The following is an 18,505-nucleotide window of genomic DNA, read 5'->3' on the forward strand; positions in this document are numbered from 1 at the left end:
CACCCTAAAATCCTGTTTTTAGAATTTTTGGCTGCTATTATAGCTCCTTCGGGCCTTGATGGCACAGGTTACAAAGTGTACTTTTCTTTCCAGTGAAGGCAGAGTTGTCCTGAAGGATGCTTAGGACTGCAGGCTGGATTTGATTCTCAAAAGGCAATTTGAGGCCTTGGCTTTGAGTCTCAAGGCAACGGCAGTTGCTTCCTTTGTGCTATGCCAGGCTTTGACTTCATAGGCGATCACATACCCTTAGATGGTTCTGTCAGGGCGGATTATGTTGCAGTTGCCCTGCATGGCATGTTTACAGTCATGAGCAAAGTGTGTGCTTACTCTGTTTCCACTCACAGGATGCTTTGGATCAGACAATGGGCGGGAGATTTGGCTTCTAAAACCACGTTGAGCAAGCTACCTTTTAAGGGACAGATGCTCTTTGGCAAGGGGCTGGATGACCTAATGACTAGTGTAATGGACAGGCATTCTAAGTCTCTCCCAGATAGCAAGCCATGTGCACCTAGAGGGTCAAGTTGTGGCTCCTTTCGAGGCTAAAGGCAGCCTTGACAGTCTTTGGCAAACTTCTTTACGCAGAGGTCATTTCAAGAGTCTAGACAGAGGTTTGTTACGTCCTGTCAAAACCCTGCATCATTGGGCCCGTTTGACAATCAATTCCAAAAAGTCCCATTGACGCCAAATCCCTGTCCAATCTTCCCTGTATAAGTGGGGACTTGTGGAGAATCGGGAGGCCTGGGAACAGATTTGCACAGACCAGTGAGTACTGGACATCATTCAAGAGGGTTACAAGCTCAAATTTTTTCAGCCTCTTTGAGACTTATTCATAGACTCCCCAGTCAGGAGGCTGGAGAAAGCAGCCAGAGTAAAAGCAATGGTTGATGAAGATTCAGGTGTTAGAAGTAGTCCCGGATGCCAAATCAGGTTTGGACAGATACTCTAAATACTTCTGTCAGTTTGAAAGTGGCCCCCACAATATTAGGTGGTAGGGGTTAAGTGAAAGGCGTACTGACAAACGCCAGGTCCCAGGTTCAGTTCCTTCACAGAAGTTTCATTAGGGATAGAATCAAAAAAGAAGCACAGCCAGGGGTGATTATATAAAGAATATATTATAGAAATAGTCTTACAGAAAAGTAATATTTATAAGCATTACAATTAAGCAGAGAGCATTACACTTAAGCAGAGAGCAAGCAGTCTCACTGCCTTACAGAGGTCAGAGGCAGAGAGGGACATAGAAGCTTGCAGAAGAGCCAAGAGATAGCTCCATAGGAAAAGAGAGAGCGATTGATAGCTGCATAGAAAAAGAGAGAGATCTTGATCGAGCAGAGAGCAGGCTTTTATACCTTGGAATCTTATTCTGAATAGAGAAAATATTGTATCTCCCAGTATCTTTCTGTTTAGAATTTGTAAACTGTTTGAGACAATGGTTAATTTAATTAACAAAGGAGGGTGAGAAACCTGATGGGATTAAGTCTCTGGCTTGATCTGTGCACCCTTGTCCTAAGCACCCTCTTAATCAGACATTAACACCTTTTAGCTAGCCATGATTCAATCAGGGCTACTTGAAACTTAAAATATATCAATCAGGGCTACTTAAAACAGTTTCCCTGCACTAAGGGTCTATCTGCCTTCCCATGCCAGGGTCAGATTGATATAATCTCCCAGAGGCCTCTAGGCTGACAACTTCATCATGCCAAAGAAAGATTCAAATGACTAGAGGCCAATTCTGGATCTCAAGTCGGTCATTGCAGTCTTAAAAGTGCCCAAGTTTCATATGGAGACAATATGATCAATTATTGCTCTGGATCTGGCATATCCCCATTTTTCTGGATTACAGAAGGTTTCTCAGATTCCATGTGATGGAAAGAAATTTTCAGCACTCCTATTTGGGTTAGCAACAGTGCCACACACATTTACCAAGTTAATGGTGGTGACTGTAGCACATTTACGCAAAGCCAGGGTTCAGGTTCATCCGTATTTGGATGACTGGCTCATCAGGACTGCATCCCAGGCAGAAAGAGACAAGGAATGGCACAAACAGGCCACCTCTTGCAGGATCTGGGTTGGATCATCAGTTTATGAAAGAGTTATCTGGATCCTTTGTAATCCCTAGAGTACTTGGGGATTGTATTCAACATGGCAGAGGGTCATGTCTTTCTTCCGGAGACTCGCAAACAAAAATTGAGATGGCAGATACTACAGATTCCAGCAATGCATTGTCCAATAACAACCCTAATAAATACTCCTAAGGGAGCCCCCCATGTCGTGGCATTATCTACAGTTATTTTGGGGGTCTATGCTGGTGACAACAGAGGTAGTACCTTGGGTGAAATCTCATCTCCAACCTCTCCAGAGCACACTATTATCCTGCTGGTCGCAGCAGATGGACTCCTTTCAGATGCCTTTGGAGTGGACAGTGGAAGCCCATCAGAGTTTGTTTAGGGCTTGTGGAGACACTGTCCAAAGGATTGCTGTTCTGCATGGCAACATGGGTGATCCTAACTACTGATGCCAGCTTTTATGGCTGGGAAGGTCATTGCGAAGGTCATTCAGCCCAGGGTTGCTGGGATGCTTTGCAGAGAACATGGTCTATCAACAGATTGGAGCCAAGAGCTATTTGACTGGTGTTACGTGCCTTCCAGGGGGCTCTGGAAGGGAAAGTGGTCGGAGTTTTTTCAGACAATGCCACAGCAGTGGCTTTTATCAACATACACCAAGAGTGTGCCTTTAAAACTGGATATCTTGTTTCTTTCCTCTTTCCAGTAAAGTCAAGGATAGGGGGAACCACTGCTATTGTGAAGAGAGAATAGAGTATCTTTCAGAACTCCAAGGCTGTTAATGTAAATTGCACTCAAGTAGGTAGCTGTTCGTTCCACCTCGTTACAAGGTTAAATGTTCCTTGATTGTTTTGTGTTATTTGTTGTCATATGAGTAAATCAGACTTGTTTCTTGGGGAGAGTCCTCATTCCCTTCGCTGTTGTGTTTCTTCTCTAGGGCTGACCAACTGCTTTGATACGAGCTGAGGAGTTACAGGACAGCCCAGATTGAGGGGAAGCGGAGCAGGAAAATATAAATGAGGGTCTCTACACAGGATCTTATGATCAGAGGTACACAACCCACGTGTTCCAGAATGATGTGCCTAGAAAGAAGATTACCTAGAAAGAAGATTAACAAGGTAAGTACCTAATCTTTCCATATACACATATATGCATTTAAGCATAAACACTTATGTTTATTTATATTTATTGTGAGCTTCTATACCGCTACTAATGACTAGGGAGTCAATTCAGAGCGGTTTGCATGTGCTTCTGTTAAAGTGTTATAATACAGAGTTACAAAGAGCTTCTGCAAGGTGGTAACAATATATGGGCTTGAAGGAGTTGGCGGCAGGAAGGAGTGGGCATCCCTCCTACCAGTCTCTGATAGGGGAGTGGCAGGGGATTGAGGGGGCAGGTGGCAGGAGGGAGTGGGCATCCCTCCTGCCAATCGCCGATATAGGGGTGTTGGGTGGTGTTAGGAGGCATCCCTCCTACAGATTTCAGGGATGGGTGTGGGGGTTCCTCTGCCACAGCCTGCTGAGCTGATTTTAGCAGGGGTATTTTCCCCCCAATCAGATGAGCCAGCAGGATTGTTCGAAGCCGTGGCTTTGGGGAGTTCTGCAGCCTCAGCTGATCAGGGATTCCTGTGCTATGATCAGCTCAGCCAGCCGCACCTACTGTTAAAATTTGAACTGTAGGCCAGCATTTTGCAGGCCTATAGTTCAGGTGTCTGTCACGGCTCTAGAAAGATGCCTAGGGCCACTTAAACTCTCCCAAGGTCATTTCCGGGTGAAACCATGCCCAGCCTTAGGCGAGCTTAGGTGTTCCTACATGTCTCCCTAGACCCATGTCAAACACCTACAGTGTAGGCATCCTGCCTCAGGAAGTTTTTTTCTAAAGACATGCATCCCGATTAGCTGCCAGACGGCAGTAGGATGCCTACTGCTGCCGACAGGACGCCTGTTGGTAGAATCAGCCCCAAAGGGCCTTCAAGTTCCAGGCAATTCTACCTTAATGATGGACCTGACAGAACGTATGCGTGTAGATTAACTGTTAGACGGAGGGTGTTTCTTTTTCACCAGTTTGGGAAAAGTTTTTTCATTGTGATTTCATCATTTTGATCTTTTATACTGAACTCCAACACTTTCTGAACTCTGACGCAGGCGGAGATGCTGAAAATGGCCTGTGTTGGGTCCATTATTAAAGTAGAATTAACCAGAACTTGAACCCTTTGTGCTTTTCTTGTGTTCCTGTGCCAGTATTCTGTTCATTTTGTTTCATATTTGCTGTATAAATTTATTTATTTATTCAATTTTCTATACCATTTTCCCAGGTGAGCTTAGAACGGTTTATATGAATTTATTGAGGTACTCAAGTATTTTTCCCCGTCTCTCCCAGTGGGCTCACGATCTACCTAATTTGTATTTAATGTTAGTGCTTTCTTTATAGCACTACCCCCATTGTGACTAAAGCTAGAAATTAATCATATTTAAGTGCCAGCAGGTTTTTTTAAAGCACTTATTCCATTGGTACCCACTGAAGTGTTTTTTAATATGTTGTCCATTTTTGGTTTTCTTTTGAATAGAAGTACCGTACCAGTAAAAGTTGTGATGATGATGATGATGATGATGATGATGATGAAGTGGCTAACTGTGAGATGTCCGCTACAGAAGGTATCAGGAGAAATGTCCCTGTGGATGTCGAAGAAGAGCTAACGTTGAAATATGGTGCAAAGCACGTCATCATGCTGTTTGTGCCTGTCACACTGTGTATGATTGTCGTCGTTGTCACCATCAAATCTGTCAGCTTCTACACAGAAAAAAATGGAGGGCAACTGTGAGTATTGTATACCCTTTTTTTAATGTAGAAAAAAAGATTACTAGTCCCCTTGGATATGTAGTAACTAGTCTTGAAGCCCGTTACATTAACGGGTGCTAGAATATATGTCTATCTGCCTTTCTTTCTTTCTGTCTCTCTCCCTCCCACTGTTTCTCTCTCTCCCTGGCCCCCTTTCTCTGTCGTTCTGTCCCTCTCGCTGCCCCTGTGTCTTTCTTCCTTTCTTTCTGTCTCCCTCCTTCCTGCTGTCTGTCTGTCATTTTTTCCCTGCATTTCCCTGTGCAGCAGCAACAGCATTTCCCTCCCCCCCACTTCCCTGTGCAGCAGCAGCAGTGGTATTTCCCTTCCCCTCCAGGTCCCTGTGCAGCAATAGCAGTATTTTCCCCCACCCCCCTTCCCTACTCTTACCACGATGTGGCCTGCTCCTTTTAGCCCCTCCCCCTTCCCGTGGTCTAGCCTGCTCCAAGGGCCCCCCTTCCCTTATTGCATTCCTCGCAGGCAGGCCCAGCTTCTCCCTGCACGTTACCTTTTTTTTTTCATTCTGTTGCCCTCCCTCACGTGGCTGCCTGCCTGCCTGCCTCGTCCCGTTGAACAGCTCACGGCTGGATTCTTTTTTGTCGGTGCTTCCCTGCCTGCCCCATGGTGTGGCCTGCTCCGGGCAAATTTTTTTTTTTAAGTTTAAAAGTGTCACGGTGGCTCCTCTCAATCCCCGCCTGCGTCGGAAGCCTTCTCCGACACTGGTGCGGCTCGTGAGAGGAACCGACACTGCGATCTTGTGGAGAACAGGGAGTCCAGCGCTGGCGGCCAGTCCTGCTGGCAAGTGTAGGTAGGTGCTGTAAGTCTGGGGACTCATGCATGCGCACTCCTGTTACCACAGACCTACTGATCATGGATCACGCAGGTAAGAGTGCACATGCGCGTCTAGGGTTTTATTATATTAGATAAAAGATAAACCAATAAGTTGTAGGTTTTACCTTGATATAGGACTAAGACATCTGTGACAAGCTTTTGAGAGTTAATGCCTCGTCATCAGATGAGGGAGAGGATGATTCTTGAAAGCTAATCATAGATGAATTAAGTTTGTCCAGTGAAAAAATGTATTGGCTATGATTGGTTGACTTTTATTTTTTATATATATATTTTATTGTTTTTATCTTCAAAACAGTAACAGTCAAGAATCCTACTTTGAAACAATACTAATCAATTCGACCAAGTGACAAAAGTGATCTGCGTTGTTTCTTTACAGGTGGTCCAAAGATACAGAGCAAACAATAACAAATCATAATACCCCACCCACCCCACCTACAAGGAGGTCCATTTTCAGGAATTCAAAATAAAACTATGTGCCCGAGGAGACATATTATTTGACAAAGATGACTAAGTATATAATCTCCATTTTTTTTAGAAGATCCCCTGCTAGCATCTAAATAGTCTATTTTTAACATATAAAAACAACTAATTTCTCCACTATAAAATGTAAGGGCTTCTGATTGCCTCCATCCTAAAAGAATACACTTTCTGACTATAAAGTGAGCTTTATAGCAAACTAATGGTCCCTTTACAAAGCTTGGCTTTTATTTTTATTTATAGTTCATTAATTTGCTTACTTGACTTTGTACAAGAACACAGCAGTGTACAAAAACAAAAATTAGCAAACGAAAAAAGGGACTCCAGTCTTTAAAAGAAAAGCACATACTCTCAAGACTACACATCTAGGGAGGGGGGACCAAAATCCTATTAAGATCATGTATTAAAACTAACCTTAAAACAACCCCCCCCCCCACACACACACACAGCATTAGGTTTCTGGAATACAGCCCCAACTAATCTCTATAGGAGCTAGCACTAAATACAACAGTAAAAAAAATATATATTTAACAAATAAGTGCTCCAAAGATCCTTAAGCCCATGCGGCTAGTGGAAGAAAATCATTTGAGCTAGGCCCATGGCTGGCATAGGCAGGAATATGAATTAAGAGATGAAGAAGAATTGGACAAGCCAAAATCAGAATAAAAAACATTTTAAAAAGAGTTAAATTAAGAAAAGTAATGCTTGGATTTATCATCTATTGTATTTTTGTGACCAAGGTACAACCAGTAATCAAAATTAATTCTAAACAACAAAATATGAAAGTATAAAATAGTGAATAATAATGCCATTTAATAAGATGACTTAAACTTCTATAGTAATGCAAATGCTGTAGATCACTTAAAAAGACATATACCGGTAGATGGGCAGACTAGATAGACCATATAGCTTTTTTTTTTTTAACTGTAGTCATTTGCTAAGTTCTAGAATCTCTTCTTCCCCCTTAGAGATCCTCTGGGTTTGTCCCATGCTTTCTTGAAGTCAGATACAGTTCTCTTCTCAACCACCTCCACTGGGAGGCCTTTTCACGCATCCTCCACCCTTTCTGTAAACAAGTATTGATGTTGCCTTTTATTTTCATCTGTAATGTTATATTCTTTAGTGAAGACATGGGATTCCGTATGTTAGCTGTTGCTTCCCACTAGTCATGAATCTGCAGAAAGGTATCACTTTAAATCTCTGAACTCCTCCCCTTCTGTAGTGGGGAACAGCTCCCTCTTCAGTTTTTCCTTCTGCAAGCATACTCAGAAGGTGTGTTCTGATTTGTTCTGCTTCTTTTTGTTATTTTTGGGTGTTTTTTGCCATCGGTCTTCAAATTTTTTCCTGCATAACTTCACTGCTCGGAGGTCCACTTCTTGGGCTTACTCTGCCGGGGAAAGGACGCAGTCTGGCGTGGGTTGACTGCTGCTTTCAGGCCAATTTCATCGAGTACCTGTGGAGCCAGCCTCCTTTCTGTCCCTTCAGCTCAGGATCTGTAACCCAGCTGCACACCTGCTGATTTATCAGAGGCTCGAGCACAGGCCGTGGGGCCCCTGTGTAACAACACTCTGGGTATCAGGGATCCAGCTGTGAAGTTTTCCCCCCCAGTGTATTGCGTGGACTTTTGGGGGTGGGAGTCTGTGGTTGAGGTCCACCTGACCAGCAGCCAGAAAATCTCCATTGAGAGCTGTGCTGAGCTATTTCTGAGGCTGAAATCCTTTTCCTGCTGACAGGCAGCAGAAGTCACAGTGAGTCCCCCATTATTCCCTATAGGGAAAATCAAGGTGGGGGCTCTAAAAAAATCCAGTTTTGAGGGTTTCTGGGGTTAGGGTTAGGTTCCCCCACCTCCAAAACCTCAAATTTGCTACGTTTTCTTTTTTGGCTTGGCTTCAGTGTGCCATTTTTGGCACAAATTTTCTGGAAGCGGCCATCTTGGATTTTTTTTGCAATTTTATTTTCTGCCTCAAAACCCCTCGTTTTGCCTAGGGATCATCTGTAATAGATTCCCCAGGTCAGACTAGCCCTAATTCCTGCATTTTTATGTTCAGATGTACCAGCTTTAGGTTACCGCTGTTACTGAAAGCAAGACCTGTGCATAATCTTGGCCACCAACTAATTTAAATAAATTTAAATCAAATCAAATCTACCCTGGAAGAAGCCACTGCTCACCCTGCATCAGAATCATGAAATGTTGCTACTATTTGGGCTTCTACCAGGTACTGTGACCTGGATTGGCCACTATTGGAAAAAGATAACTGGGCTAGAGAGACCATTGGTCTGACCCAGTATGGCTGTTCTTAAACAGTTAGGAGCTTCTCTTGGCTGTTTAAATTGCTTTGAATATTGACCCCAGTGTTTCCATAGTAGCAGCTCCTCCTAATTCCGTTATCAGCTGAAAGAAATCTTTTGGGATACTCCAAAATCTCTTGAGTAGACTCTTTCAAAATGGTTGTTATAAGATAAAACCCTAATACTCTGAGAAATTCACTCTGAAGTGTAGACATTATCAATATTCTTATTTTATTTCTTTTTGTAGAATTTACACTCCATTTTCTGAAGACACATCCTCTGTTGGTCAACGTCTCCTGAATTCTGTCCTTAACACAGTAATAATGATCAGTGTCATTGTTGTAATGACAATATTCCTAGTTGTATTATACAAATACCGTTGTTACAAGGTAAGAGATCTTTAAAAAAAAAAGGGGGGGTTAATTGCATGTAATGAAATTCTTTGATTTGTATTGAAAATGCATAGTTTTGTTTGTTCATTTTGAATGTTTCAAGTTTAATAATTGTTTTGATTATTCGCTTAATCATATTTCTAAGCGATGAACAAATTAAAATTACAATTTATGGGAAACAATACATTACAGAACAATACATAATGACATTCAAAATTAAAAATTTAACTTTACAAACTTATATACACAAGGAAGGGGGGGAGATGAAATACAAAATCAATATAGAAAAGTAGAACAAAAAGGGAAAAATACAAAATGAGCAACAGAAAGACAATATAATATAGTACAATAAAATAATCTGAGCTGCGGAGAGTTTCGTTAATTATGTTTTTTTATAAACTTTATTGATTTTCAAATCTAGAACAGTGCTTACAAAATATATGTATACAATTATCATCAGAGATAGCACTTACAATCAATCAGATATTAATACAAGATAATTATCCCACCCTAGTTTGAAAACAAAAAGAAAAGTAGTAAATTATACATGAAATTAAAATCCCAGACAACATTTCTTAAGTATATAACCCCCCCTCCCTCCCACCCATCCTGGATATGCAATCTAAAAGGGAAAATAAAGGTATAATTCAATTTAATCAGAATGAACAAAATTAGTCAATGGACCCCATGTTAATTTAAACTGCTTATTATGGCACGATGTTTCCAAATTAATTATCTCATATTTATAATATAAGCATAAAGATTCCCACCAAAAGGTAAAATGGGGTCTGTCCCAATTTTTCCAGTTTTTAGTGATTATTTGTATGGCTGCCCCAGTCATAATCATAAAAAGCCTACTCTTATGCCTATCTAATGAAGGTTTAGTCTGTAATGATGTCCCACATATTACCATCTCATAGGTCAATGGAATTGAGGATTCCAATCTCAAGTTGATTTGCCCCCATATAGATCTCCAAAAATTGAGTATCAAAGGACAATAGAATAATAAATGATCTAGTGTCCCTACGTCAAGATGACAGTGCCAGCATCTATTAGACTTGGAACAGTCCAACTTTTGTAAACGAACAGGGGTCCAAAAACTTCTATGTAACAAATAAAACCATGTTTGTCTCATAGATGCTGAACCTGTACATCTCATCGTCCAAATCCATGGCCATTGAGTAGCAGAAATCTGCTGCTTAATCTCAATGCTCCAAATGTCTCTCAAGCTTGTTTTTGGTTTTTTATTCATATAGTCAGATATGAATTTATACCAGTTGGCTGCCTGTTGCCTTAGCAAATCTGTCTGGAAGCATAGGCCCGGCAAGCTATACTGATTATTTAAATTACACCACTCAGGGACATCTTCTGAATGGCCTGCTTCAACTGCAACCACTTATATGCTTGAGACTTTGCAATACCGAATGATTGTTGCAGTTGTGAAAAATCCAGCATTTTCCCATTTAATAACACATCATCTAAAGTACGTATACCTGCCTGCAGCCAATGCTTCCAGAGGATCTTAGACTCGCCTATTTGAATCTTGGAGTTCAACCATAAGGATTGACATGTGGATTGTTGTACTATTGTCCTTATAAATTCGAGGTAACTTGATACTCATATTTCACTTTGTCAGTTCTACCCCATCCAAAACAGGAAGTCTTCATTAGAGGGGGGCAGAAGAGATGACAGTGTGTGCATAGAAGAAGGGGCTCTATACTAGTGGCGTAGCCAGACCTAATATTTTGGAATGGCCCACAGTTAACATGGATGAGCCCTTCCACCTCTGCCCCTCTTCCCCATCACCTGGAGATATAAAAAAAAAAAAAATCGGATTAAAAAAATCCCATCTAATATCTCTTCCCCCTCTCTTCTACGGTGTCCTGGCTTCTGCCCTTCTATCTCTCAACCCTGTCCCTCACCAGTATACCTTAAATGCATCCCAGTGCCTGCAGAAATTCATTTTTCTGCCTGCCCGGTTTCTCTTTGCTGTGTCCTGCCAGAGAGGAAACAGGAAGTGACATCAGAGAGTGCAGATGTGGCAGAGAGAAACCTTCAAAGTCAGGGTGGGCAGCAAAAATGAATTGCTGCAGGCACTGAGATGTGTGTAAGGTATACGAGGGACAGAATTGAGAGCTGGGAGGGCAGATGGCCAGGACACAGCGGAGGAAAGAGGGCAGTGTGGTGCTGCCACTAGGTGGATCTGAGCCCAAAATGGGTGGGGCTGTGTCCACTCAGGCCCACCCATTCCTACACCACTGCTCGGCACCGTTTTTCTTTTTGTTTATCACTACTGCTGCTGCTGTCCCAGGAAGCAGCAGCAGTAGTGGAGTTGGGGAAAGTTGTTTTTAGGCTAAGCCTCTCCAAACCTCTTATACCAGGTGCCTGTGGGTTCTGTCTATAGTGCTGCAAAGCAGGATTGTAGTTTGTGCTTTGATCAGGGATGCTTGAGAGTAGGGGGGGGGGGAAAGTAATACTTGGGGACCGAACAGCACTAAGATCTTCTCAGATGTCATCAGTCCTGAAAACTAAGAAAAAAAAGTCCTAGCATTGGCCTAGATTCACTAAGGAAACCGATCATGTACCAAGCGGTTTGTGACTCCTTTACAACCTTGACCTGGTTCACTAACCTTCTGGCCGATCCTGTCCGCACCCGATCGATCCGCACATGCAAATGAGGGAAATGGCTTACAAATCTAGCAAGGCAGCGATTCACCAACATTTTTCAGGCACACTGACTGAGCTGGCCGATCCGAAACCAAGCAATTCCTTTCCTGCTCTCTCCCGCACTGAAATAGCAGCCCTACAGCCCTAAAACTAAAACTGCCTGCTTGTAGCTGACCATGGATACGAGAAACTCCACTTTTTTTGTGTATTGTGGGGCAGCCATGTGTGCGCTACGTGGAGGAGCCAGATCACCGTATTCCTTTTTTTTAAGCAAGAGCAGCAGCAGAAACAGTCCTTAGGGGAAAAGACGCACTTTAAAAACTCTACTCTCTGCCTTTGCCTGTACCTTACATGCCTGCCACCCTGCCTGCCTCCTGTATTCAAGCAGCAAGCCTGCTAAGTCTGTGGGGAAAAATGCCGCCCCGACTCTCCTTCTCTCTGCCGCCCTTCCCCGCAGTGCAGCCCCGCTTTAAAACCACGGGCTTGCACTGCGGGGAAGGGCAGCAGAGAGCAGGAGAGTCAGGGCGTGTTTCGTGTTCAGTTCCGTAGTCTGGCAGTTCCCCCCCCCTCCTCTGCTTCTAGAGGCTGCAGCGAGTCCGCCTTTGCCTTGCTTGCCTGCCATGACTTCCCCAACCCTTCCCCCGCTGGTGCAGGAGAGCAGCGCATGCAGGATCTCACGTACAGCCAGCAATGATGGTCTGTGCATGTGTCGCAGTTGGTCTTCAGCAATCCGTGGGATTGCTTGTGGGCGTGTTTACGATTAGGTGATTTGCCTTTAGTGAATGGGTTGCCCAGCAAGACTCGGAAATGGAGTGGAACAAGATCGGACAGGTAAGGGGGCTTTAGTGAATCTAGCACTTAGTCTGGGATGAGGGTTTAAAGAAAAAGGATAAGGGATAAAAGAGAAGCAGTGAAGAAGCTTGGTACTATCTGAATAATCTGTTTTGGATAACTTGGAAATGTAGCAAAGGGGACCTTCAGCTATCTTTTCTGTATCTCATATAGTTTATCCATGGTTGGCTGATTCTTTCTTCCTTGATGCTGCTCTTCCTTTTCACCTACATGTATCTTGGGTAAGTGAACTAAATCAGATATTGAAGTAAGGTCTCCTTTTACTAAGGTGCGCTAGCGTTTATAGCGCGAGCAGAAGATTAGCGCACGCAACCCCCGCGCTAAACAAAAAACTAATGCCAGCTCTATGGCGGCGTTAGCGTCTAGCGCATACGGCATTGTTGCGCGCGCTAAGCACGCACTAAAACCGCTAGCGCACCTTACTAAAAGGAGCCCTAAGTGTGTTGTGTACAAATAATTCTGGTATCCGACCAGCTTTTAGGGCTTGTTTGCGGATACTTTATTTTTCTAGTGTAACTAAAAAATAGGATGGCTTATTTGATTGCTTTTGTTTGGTTTATTCTTTGATACAATTGCCAGATCCTTTCTAGGACAGCAAAATATTTTGCTTATTTACACATTCTGAAAATATGTACCCACTCCACCTTTATTTAGAAATATATCAAGACTTCAGACCACCCCTGGCTACTCCCTGCCTGGTTTCAATAACATTCCACTGCTTAGCATGTAATCCATAACAAGATATAAATGTGTGCAGAGAATATGCATGTGATAAGCAGTGAATTCAAATGTTTGTGTGGTTTAGGAGAATAGTTAGTAATGTGTCTTAAGAAAATAACACACAATAGTCACATTAAATGGCAAAATTGTATTATTTTCTCATAATGCATGTTTAATGTATCACAGGCTACATAATATTGAAATGCAAAACATACAAATGCATACAGAATACCTCATTATTAGGTAAATGAAATAATGAAGCTTGTGTAGAACGTCACAAACTGCATTGATCAGGAAAAATACATAAGGAGGGAGGCTGCCTTGCTTCTTGGGAGCAGGTTCTTAAAGAAGACAGGATGGTTAACAAATAATAGCAGTGTGGAGTTTCCAGGTCCATCCTTCAAACCTTCATAGCCCCCTCACCCCTTGGCCAAGTTATCCCTCATAATCTTTGGGAAGGCAAGAGTGATCCCCAGGACCCTTCTGCCCCTGCAAGTGCCAGTCTCAAAATGTCACTCACAACATTTAGCTGTAGTCTTGCAGTACTACTGCTAAGGGTCAGGCTGCTATTTTCAAACCACAAAAGCAGAGGCAACTAGGGATGTACACCCAGGGGTCCAGAGGAGGAACTTTGTCAGGGGTTTGGAGGTCCTACAGCGGGTATGGAGGCTAGGAATGAACATTTGTAATGCATCTTCAGGAGGGAGGAGGAGAGACCTAGGAATCCCAGGCCACAATTATATTTTAAATTTTCCAGCTCCTTCAAGTCATGCTCCCATGGAGCAGAATAACCCAGTTTGTAAGGTGGATGGTGATTAGCGCACTGCGCAACACACTGTGCCAACCTCACTCTTAGATGTTCAAGAATAATGATGATTGCACAAATATTTTCCAGTCGGTTATTTTTTATTAGCTTTATCAAGAGCATCTTTCAGAAGGCATTTGTGCAGTGGAGACCCTTCAGGCGTGAAATTTGCACCTCTCCTGAAGCAAGGCATGGTCTCAACAAGTCTATACTGGTGCGTTCCTTTATATCTGCACACTGACCAGTATGACATCACTCCTCATCGACCAATCAGCCAACAGAGGTTGTCCTTTGGTTTTTTGAACAAAGAAATTCCTTTTAACATAGTTACCAGCTCAAAGACAAGTTTTACAATCATATTTTTGTTTACATCAATTTCTGAATGTACAACACATTATAACATACCCAGTGAACACTTTGTAATTCTCACAAGTTTAAATCAAACCAGCCTTCTGACCAAAACTCAGTAATGCTGACATCTTCAAATTTCACTGACACACAAGAATTGAAAGACCCAGACCCCCCCTTCCTATGCTGGAGGTCAAACTAGCTGACCTTTACCTACCTTGGGCCTCTAGACCTTCAGTCTTGTCCTAACTAGCTCCAGATGTTGCTCTTAGGCTCTCTTAAATTAAATACAAATCATTCTATCACACATCTTGCATTCCACACATAGGGATGCCTTCACACACCCACATCACATGCAACACGGTATATTGCATTCATAAGATACATATAACTATCTGTATTCAAAAATGTGAATCCCTATATCTTCCGCAAGCCAGACTATGAGGTTTGACATTAATTAAAGCCATGAAATCAAGATAGGAAACTGCACAAAAACGCAGAGAGAGACAGAAAGAAACATGGAGGCAGTTTAATACCTCTATGTATTATTATTTATACACCTATAGGTACCTGATTTCCATATGGTCCTGCCCCACCTAACACCTCACACAAATAGTGAAGTCCCATTTTCCTATGCTATATATCTGTTTCCTGGTTTTTTGTTTATTATCCTGACTTTTCAAAGTTTTAAATGTGTTTGCATGTATATAAGACCCTCTGATCAGGACTAGAAAGGTCCCTGTTATGCCCTGCTAATGCTTCTGCGTAGTTTGTGCCAAACCAGGCCTATACAATGGCAAGTTGCATTATTCCTTTACCACAGGGAGTCCTTAATCTGCCCTACTGCATTACCATAGCTTAGTGACTCCCTTGCAGACCTAGCCCTGCCTCTAGGCAGACTTCATCATAGATATAAAGCCTTAAGGTCAATAACTCGCAAACCTCAGCAGTGCAGCTTAAATAATTATTAAACTTTCAACATATAGCATATCGTCACTGGTCTCATAAACTTTTCATAATGCTTTAAATATCTTTTTAATAGATTTAGAGTAGAAAAATACTCATCTTAGTCTACGCGGATGGGGGAGGTGTTCCAACATAGAGCTATGGGCTCTTTTTCTCTGCGATGATGGTTGCCACCATGTTCCCCCTACCCCATCCCTCACACTTTTCCCAGGCCAGCTCCAAGTGTAAACAAGATTAAGCACTGCATGAGCTGTGTAAGCATAGGCCCATGCTTAAACACTGCCATGTCCCTCCCCCCTCCAAGGTAGACTTCCTGTTGGAAGGAGGCTGAAAATGGCAGCCCTTGAACTCTGCCCTGCATTTACAAGACCTACACAGTGCTCAGTCTTCATTGAGCTTTAGGAAGAAGTATGACAGCAATGTCAGCAAACCATAAGTGGAGGAAGGTAGAAGAAAATATGAAATGCTGGCAACTTTAGGATGGCAGTATAGATGGGACTAAGCCATAGTAAAATTTTCAGATTTTATTGCAGCTTAGTAACTTCTCCTTTAATGTTTTATTTTTATGCTATTGGATGAAAAATTGATGCAGTTTACTATGATTGAAGGATACATCAAAATACCCAGTACTCATTTTAGGATGCACAGCATGTACTTACTGATTTTTTATACAGTACTCCTCCAAAATTTGCGGGGGTTCTGTTCCAGGAACACCCACGAATTTTGAAAAACCGCAAATGTGGTTTTGAGTCTGTAAAAAGGCAGGAGAGGGCAGCTGGGGTGACAGCGGGTACAGTAAATCATACCCGGTATACTCCGGAGGAGGGGAGCGGAGGAGGAATCGGCTGTGCAGAAGGCTGATTGGCTGACTGGGGGAGAGACGAGAAAGAATCAGCTGTGCAGAAGGCTGATTGGCTGACCAGGGAGGGCGGGGGGGGGGAGAGGAGGAGGAATTGGCTGTGCAGAAGGTTGATTTGTGGACTCATTCCCTGTATAGGCAGTCAGAAAATACTGCGAATGACTTAGTGCACGATTCACAAACTGCAACTTCGTGGGGGAACACAGTATTTGTAAGGTTTTTGTTTTAAATTATTTATATAAACACTTTATTGGATTAATTTGAGATCAGAACAAACAAGGAAATTGCTTTGCTGGGTGTTTAGCACAAACTGATCACATTTTAAGTGTGGTCTAGGTTCCCTCTAGTGGTATCTACCTCCACCCAACTTTTTTCATTACTGGAGCTGGATATGGCTACCTATATTACCTTTATAAAATACACTGTAAATAGGCACCTTTTTGGACTTCTCACATAGATGTCTTGTTATAAAATTACTTCTATTGTGTTCCTGAGCTGACTCTCCTATTGGAATCTAATACAGGCATGCTGATAGACATATAAACATAGCTTAGAAAGATATACACTATGACAAACTGAAGTGTCTTTAAGAAAGCCAGGGAGTTAATAATCTCTATACAGCAATCTGGAAAAGTGTGAGTGGCTCCGTCTCATTTTTATAGGGGCTGTTCTCTGCTGAACTGGTGAAACAAAAAAACAGTGCAGTACCTGAATCTTCCAGTAATTTTCATTAAGCAGTGCCTGAAGTGGTAACAGATCCATAGCAAAATACACCTCCAACCCCTATGCATGAAACAAAATACCTAAGTGGTTTGAGGAATAAGATCAAAAGGGGAAAATAACAAAGCCAAGAAACCAGAACATTTTGTGAACAATTTGACCATGCTTCTGTAAGTAATTGTGTTGGCATAGGAGAAGGGAGCAGGACTTGATGTAGCTCCTTTCTATGGTTACAATCAAAGTGGTTTACATATTCTATACAAGTATATATTTTGTACCTGGCATAATAGAAGGTTAAGTGACTTGCCCAGAGTCACAAGAAGCTGCAGTGGGAATTGAACCCAGTACCAACTGCACTAACCACTGGGCTACCCTTTCACAGATAAGTTTGGCCCCTTATTCTGCTTGTAATATGACATCCCGGTGTCTCAGATGTACTATACTTGAACCCAGCTGACAAATAATTATTAGCTTAAATTGGAAACTTAGCGCCAGCCATCTTGATGTTTCCTGTGCTTGAATATTTTTTAATTAGTATTTTTAAAGAAACTATTACATTTTTTCCCCACTATGTGCTCATGATTTAACATTTGTTCCTTCCTATTCCTTCAGGGAAGTGTTCAAGACATACAATGTAGCAATGGACTACCCCACCTTGTTCTTTCTGATTTGGAATTTTGGAGCCGTTGGAATGATCTGCATTCATTGGAAGGGTCCCCTACAGCTCCAGCAGGCCTACCTCATCATGATCAGTGCTCTCATGGCTTTGGTCTTCATCAAGTATCTGCCAGAGTGGTCAGCCTGGGTCATTCTTGGTGCCATTTCCATTTACGGTACAGTATTGTAGGAGCTGGATCTGATATTGGTATCAGCGTCCTTTTTCAGACTAGACTGTTTATACTAAAGCGGTGTTTCTCAACTCCTGGAGTACCCCCTTGCCAGTCAGGTTTTCACAATGAATATACATGAAAGAAATTTGCATATAATGGAGGCAGTGTATACAAATCCAAGTTGATGCATATTCATCGTGGATATCTTGAAAACCTGACTGGCAAGGGGATACTCCAGGACCGAGTTGAGAAACACTGATTTATAGGATAGGGCTAGCCACAGCAAGCACCCAGAGCATAGGCATAAAATCTTACTATGTTTTGGAAACCATACCTATTAATATGCAGAATTTAAACAAATATTTTCTTATTCTTAAATATAGCGGGGGGGGGGGGAGGTTTGATCATATGTACTAAACTTTCACAAGTAAAATCTTAACATGAGAGACTAACATCTTACCCTCCAAATTCAACTTCATACTATTTTCAGATCTCAAACATTTTCTGGGTTGATAGATTTTTAAAAAAAACTCTTTTAGTGCCCTTGGGGAAACATGATATAAGGTTTGCTGTATGACTGAGAGAATCTTAAACTGTACTCTCTGCTGCATAGGTAACCAGTGCAGTTGTTTCAACATGGGGGTTATTGTGGGGCTGATACATTCCATAGATTGGACAGCATATTGCTTAGGGGGCTTTTTAAAGAGATGGTGAGAGGAAGAGAATGAAGAATAAGAAATATTATTTTAATCAAGCATAGGTTCTGTATGGGTGAAGGATTAGAAAATGTTCCTCATGCATAAAGAGCTTGCCTAAAGCCCCATTTTAAAGCA

At 42.2% G+C, this 18,505-nt stretch overlaps 1 protein-coding gene across 3 annotated transcripts in view; it reads left to right on the plus strand.

The window, feature by feature from the left end:
- LOC117357614 (presenilin-2-like) overlaps positions 1–18,505 on the plus strand; it is a 58,102-nt gene that overhangs the window by 23,468 nt on the left and 16,129 nt on the right. For 2 of the 3 annotated variants that reach the window (XM_033938450.1, XM_033938451.1), the window contains exons 3-6: positions 4,627–4,877; positions 8,761–8,902; positions 12,578–12,645; positions 17,455–17,675. In XM_033938450.1, coding sequence (XP_033794341.1) covers positions 4,627–4,877; positions 8,761–8,902; positions 12,578–12,645; positions 17,455–17,675 — 682 coding nt within the window. Of the gene's footprint in view, positions 1–2,997; positions 3,179–4,626; positions 4,878–8,760; positions 8,903–12,577; positions 12,646–17,454; positions 17,676–18,505 lie in introns of all 3 variants that reach the window. The other variant, XM_033938452.1, reaches the window with a different exon arrangement.

This window comes from Geotrypetes seraphini, chromosome 3, assembly GCF_902459505.1.
Source record: "Geotrypetes seraphini chromosome 3, aGeoSer1.1, whole genome shotgun sequence".
NCBI lineage: Eukaryota > Metazoa > Chordata > Amphibia > Gymnophiona > Dermophiidae > Geotrypetes > Geotrypetes seraphini.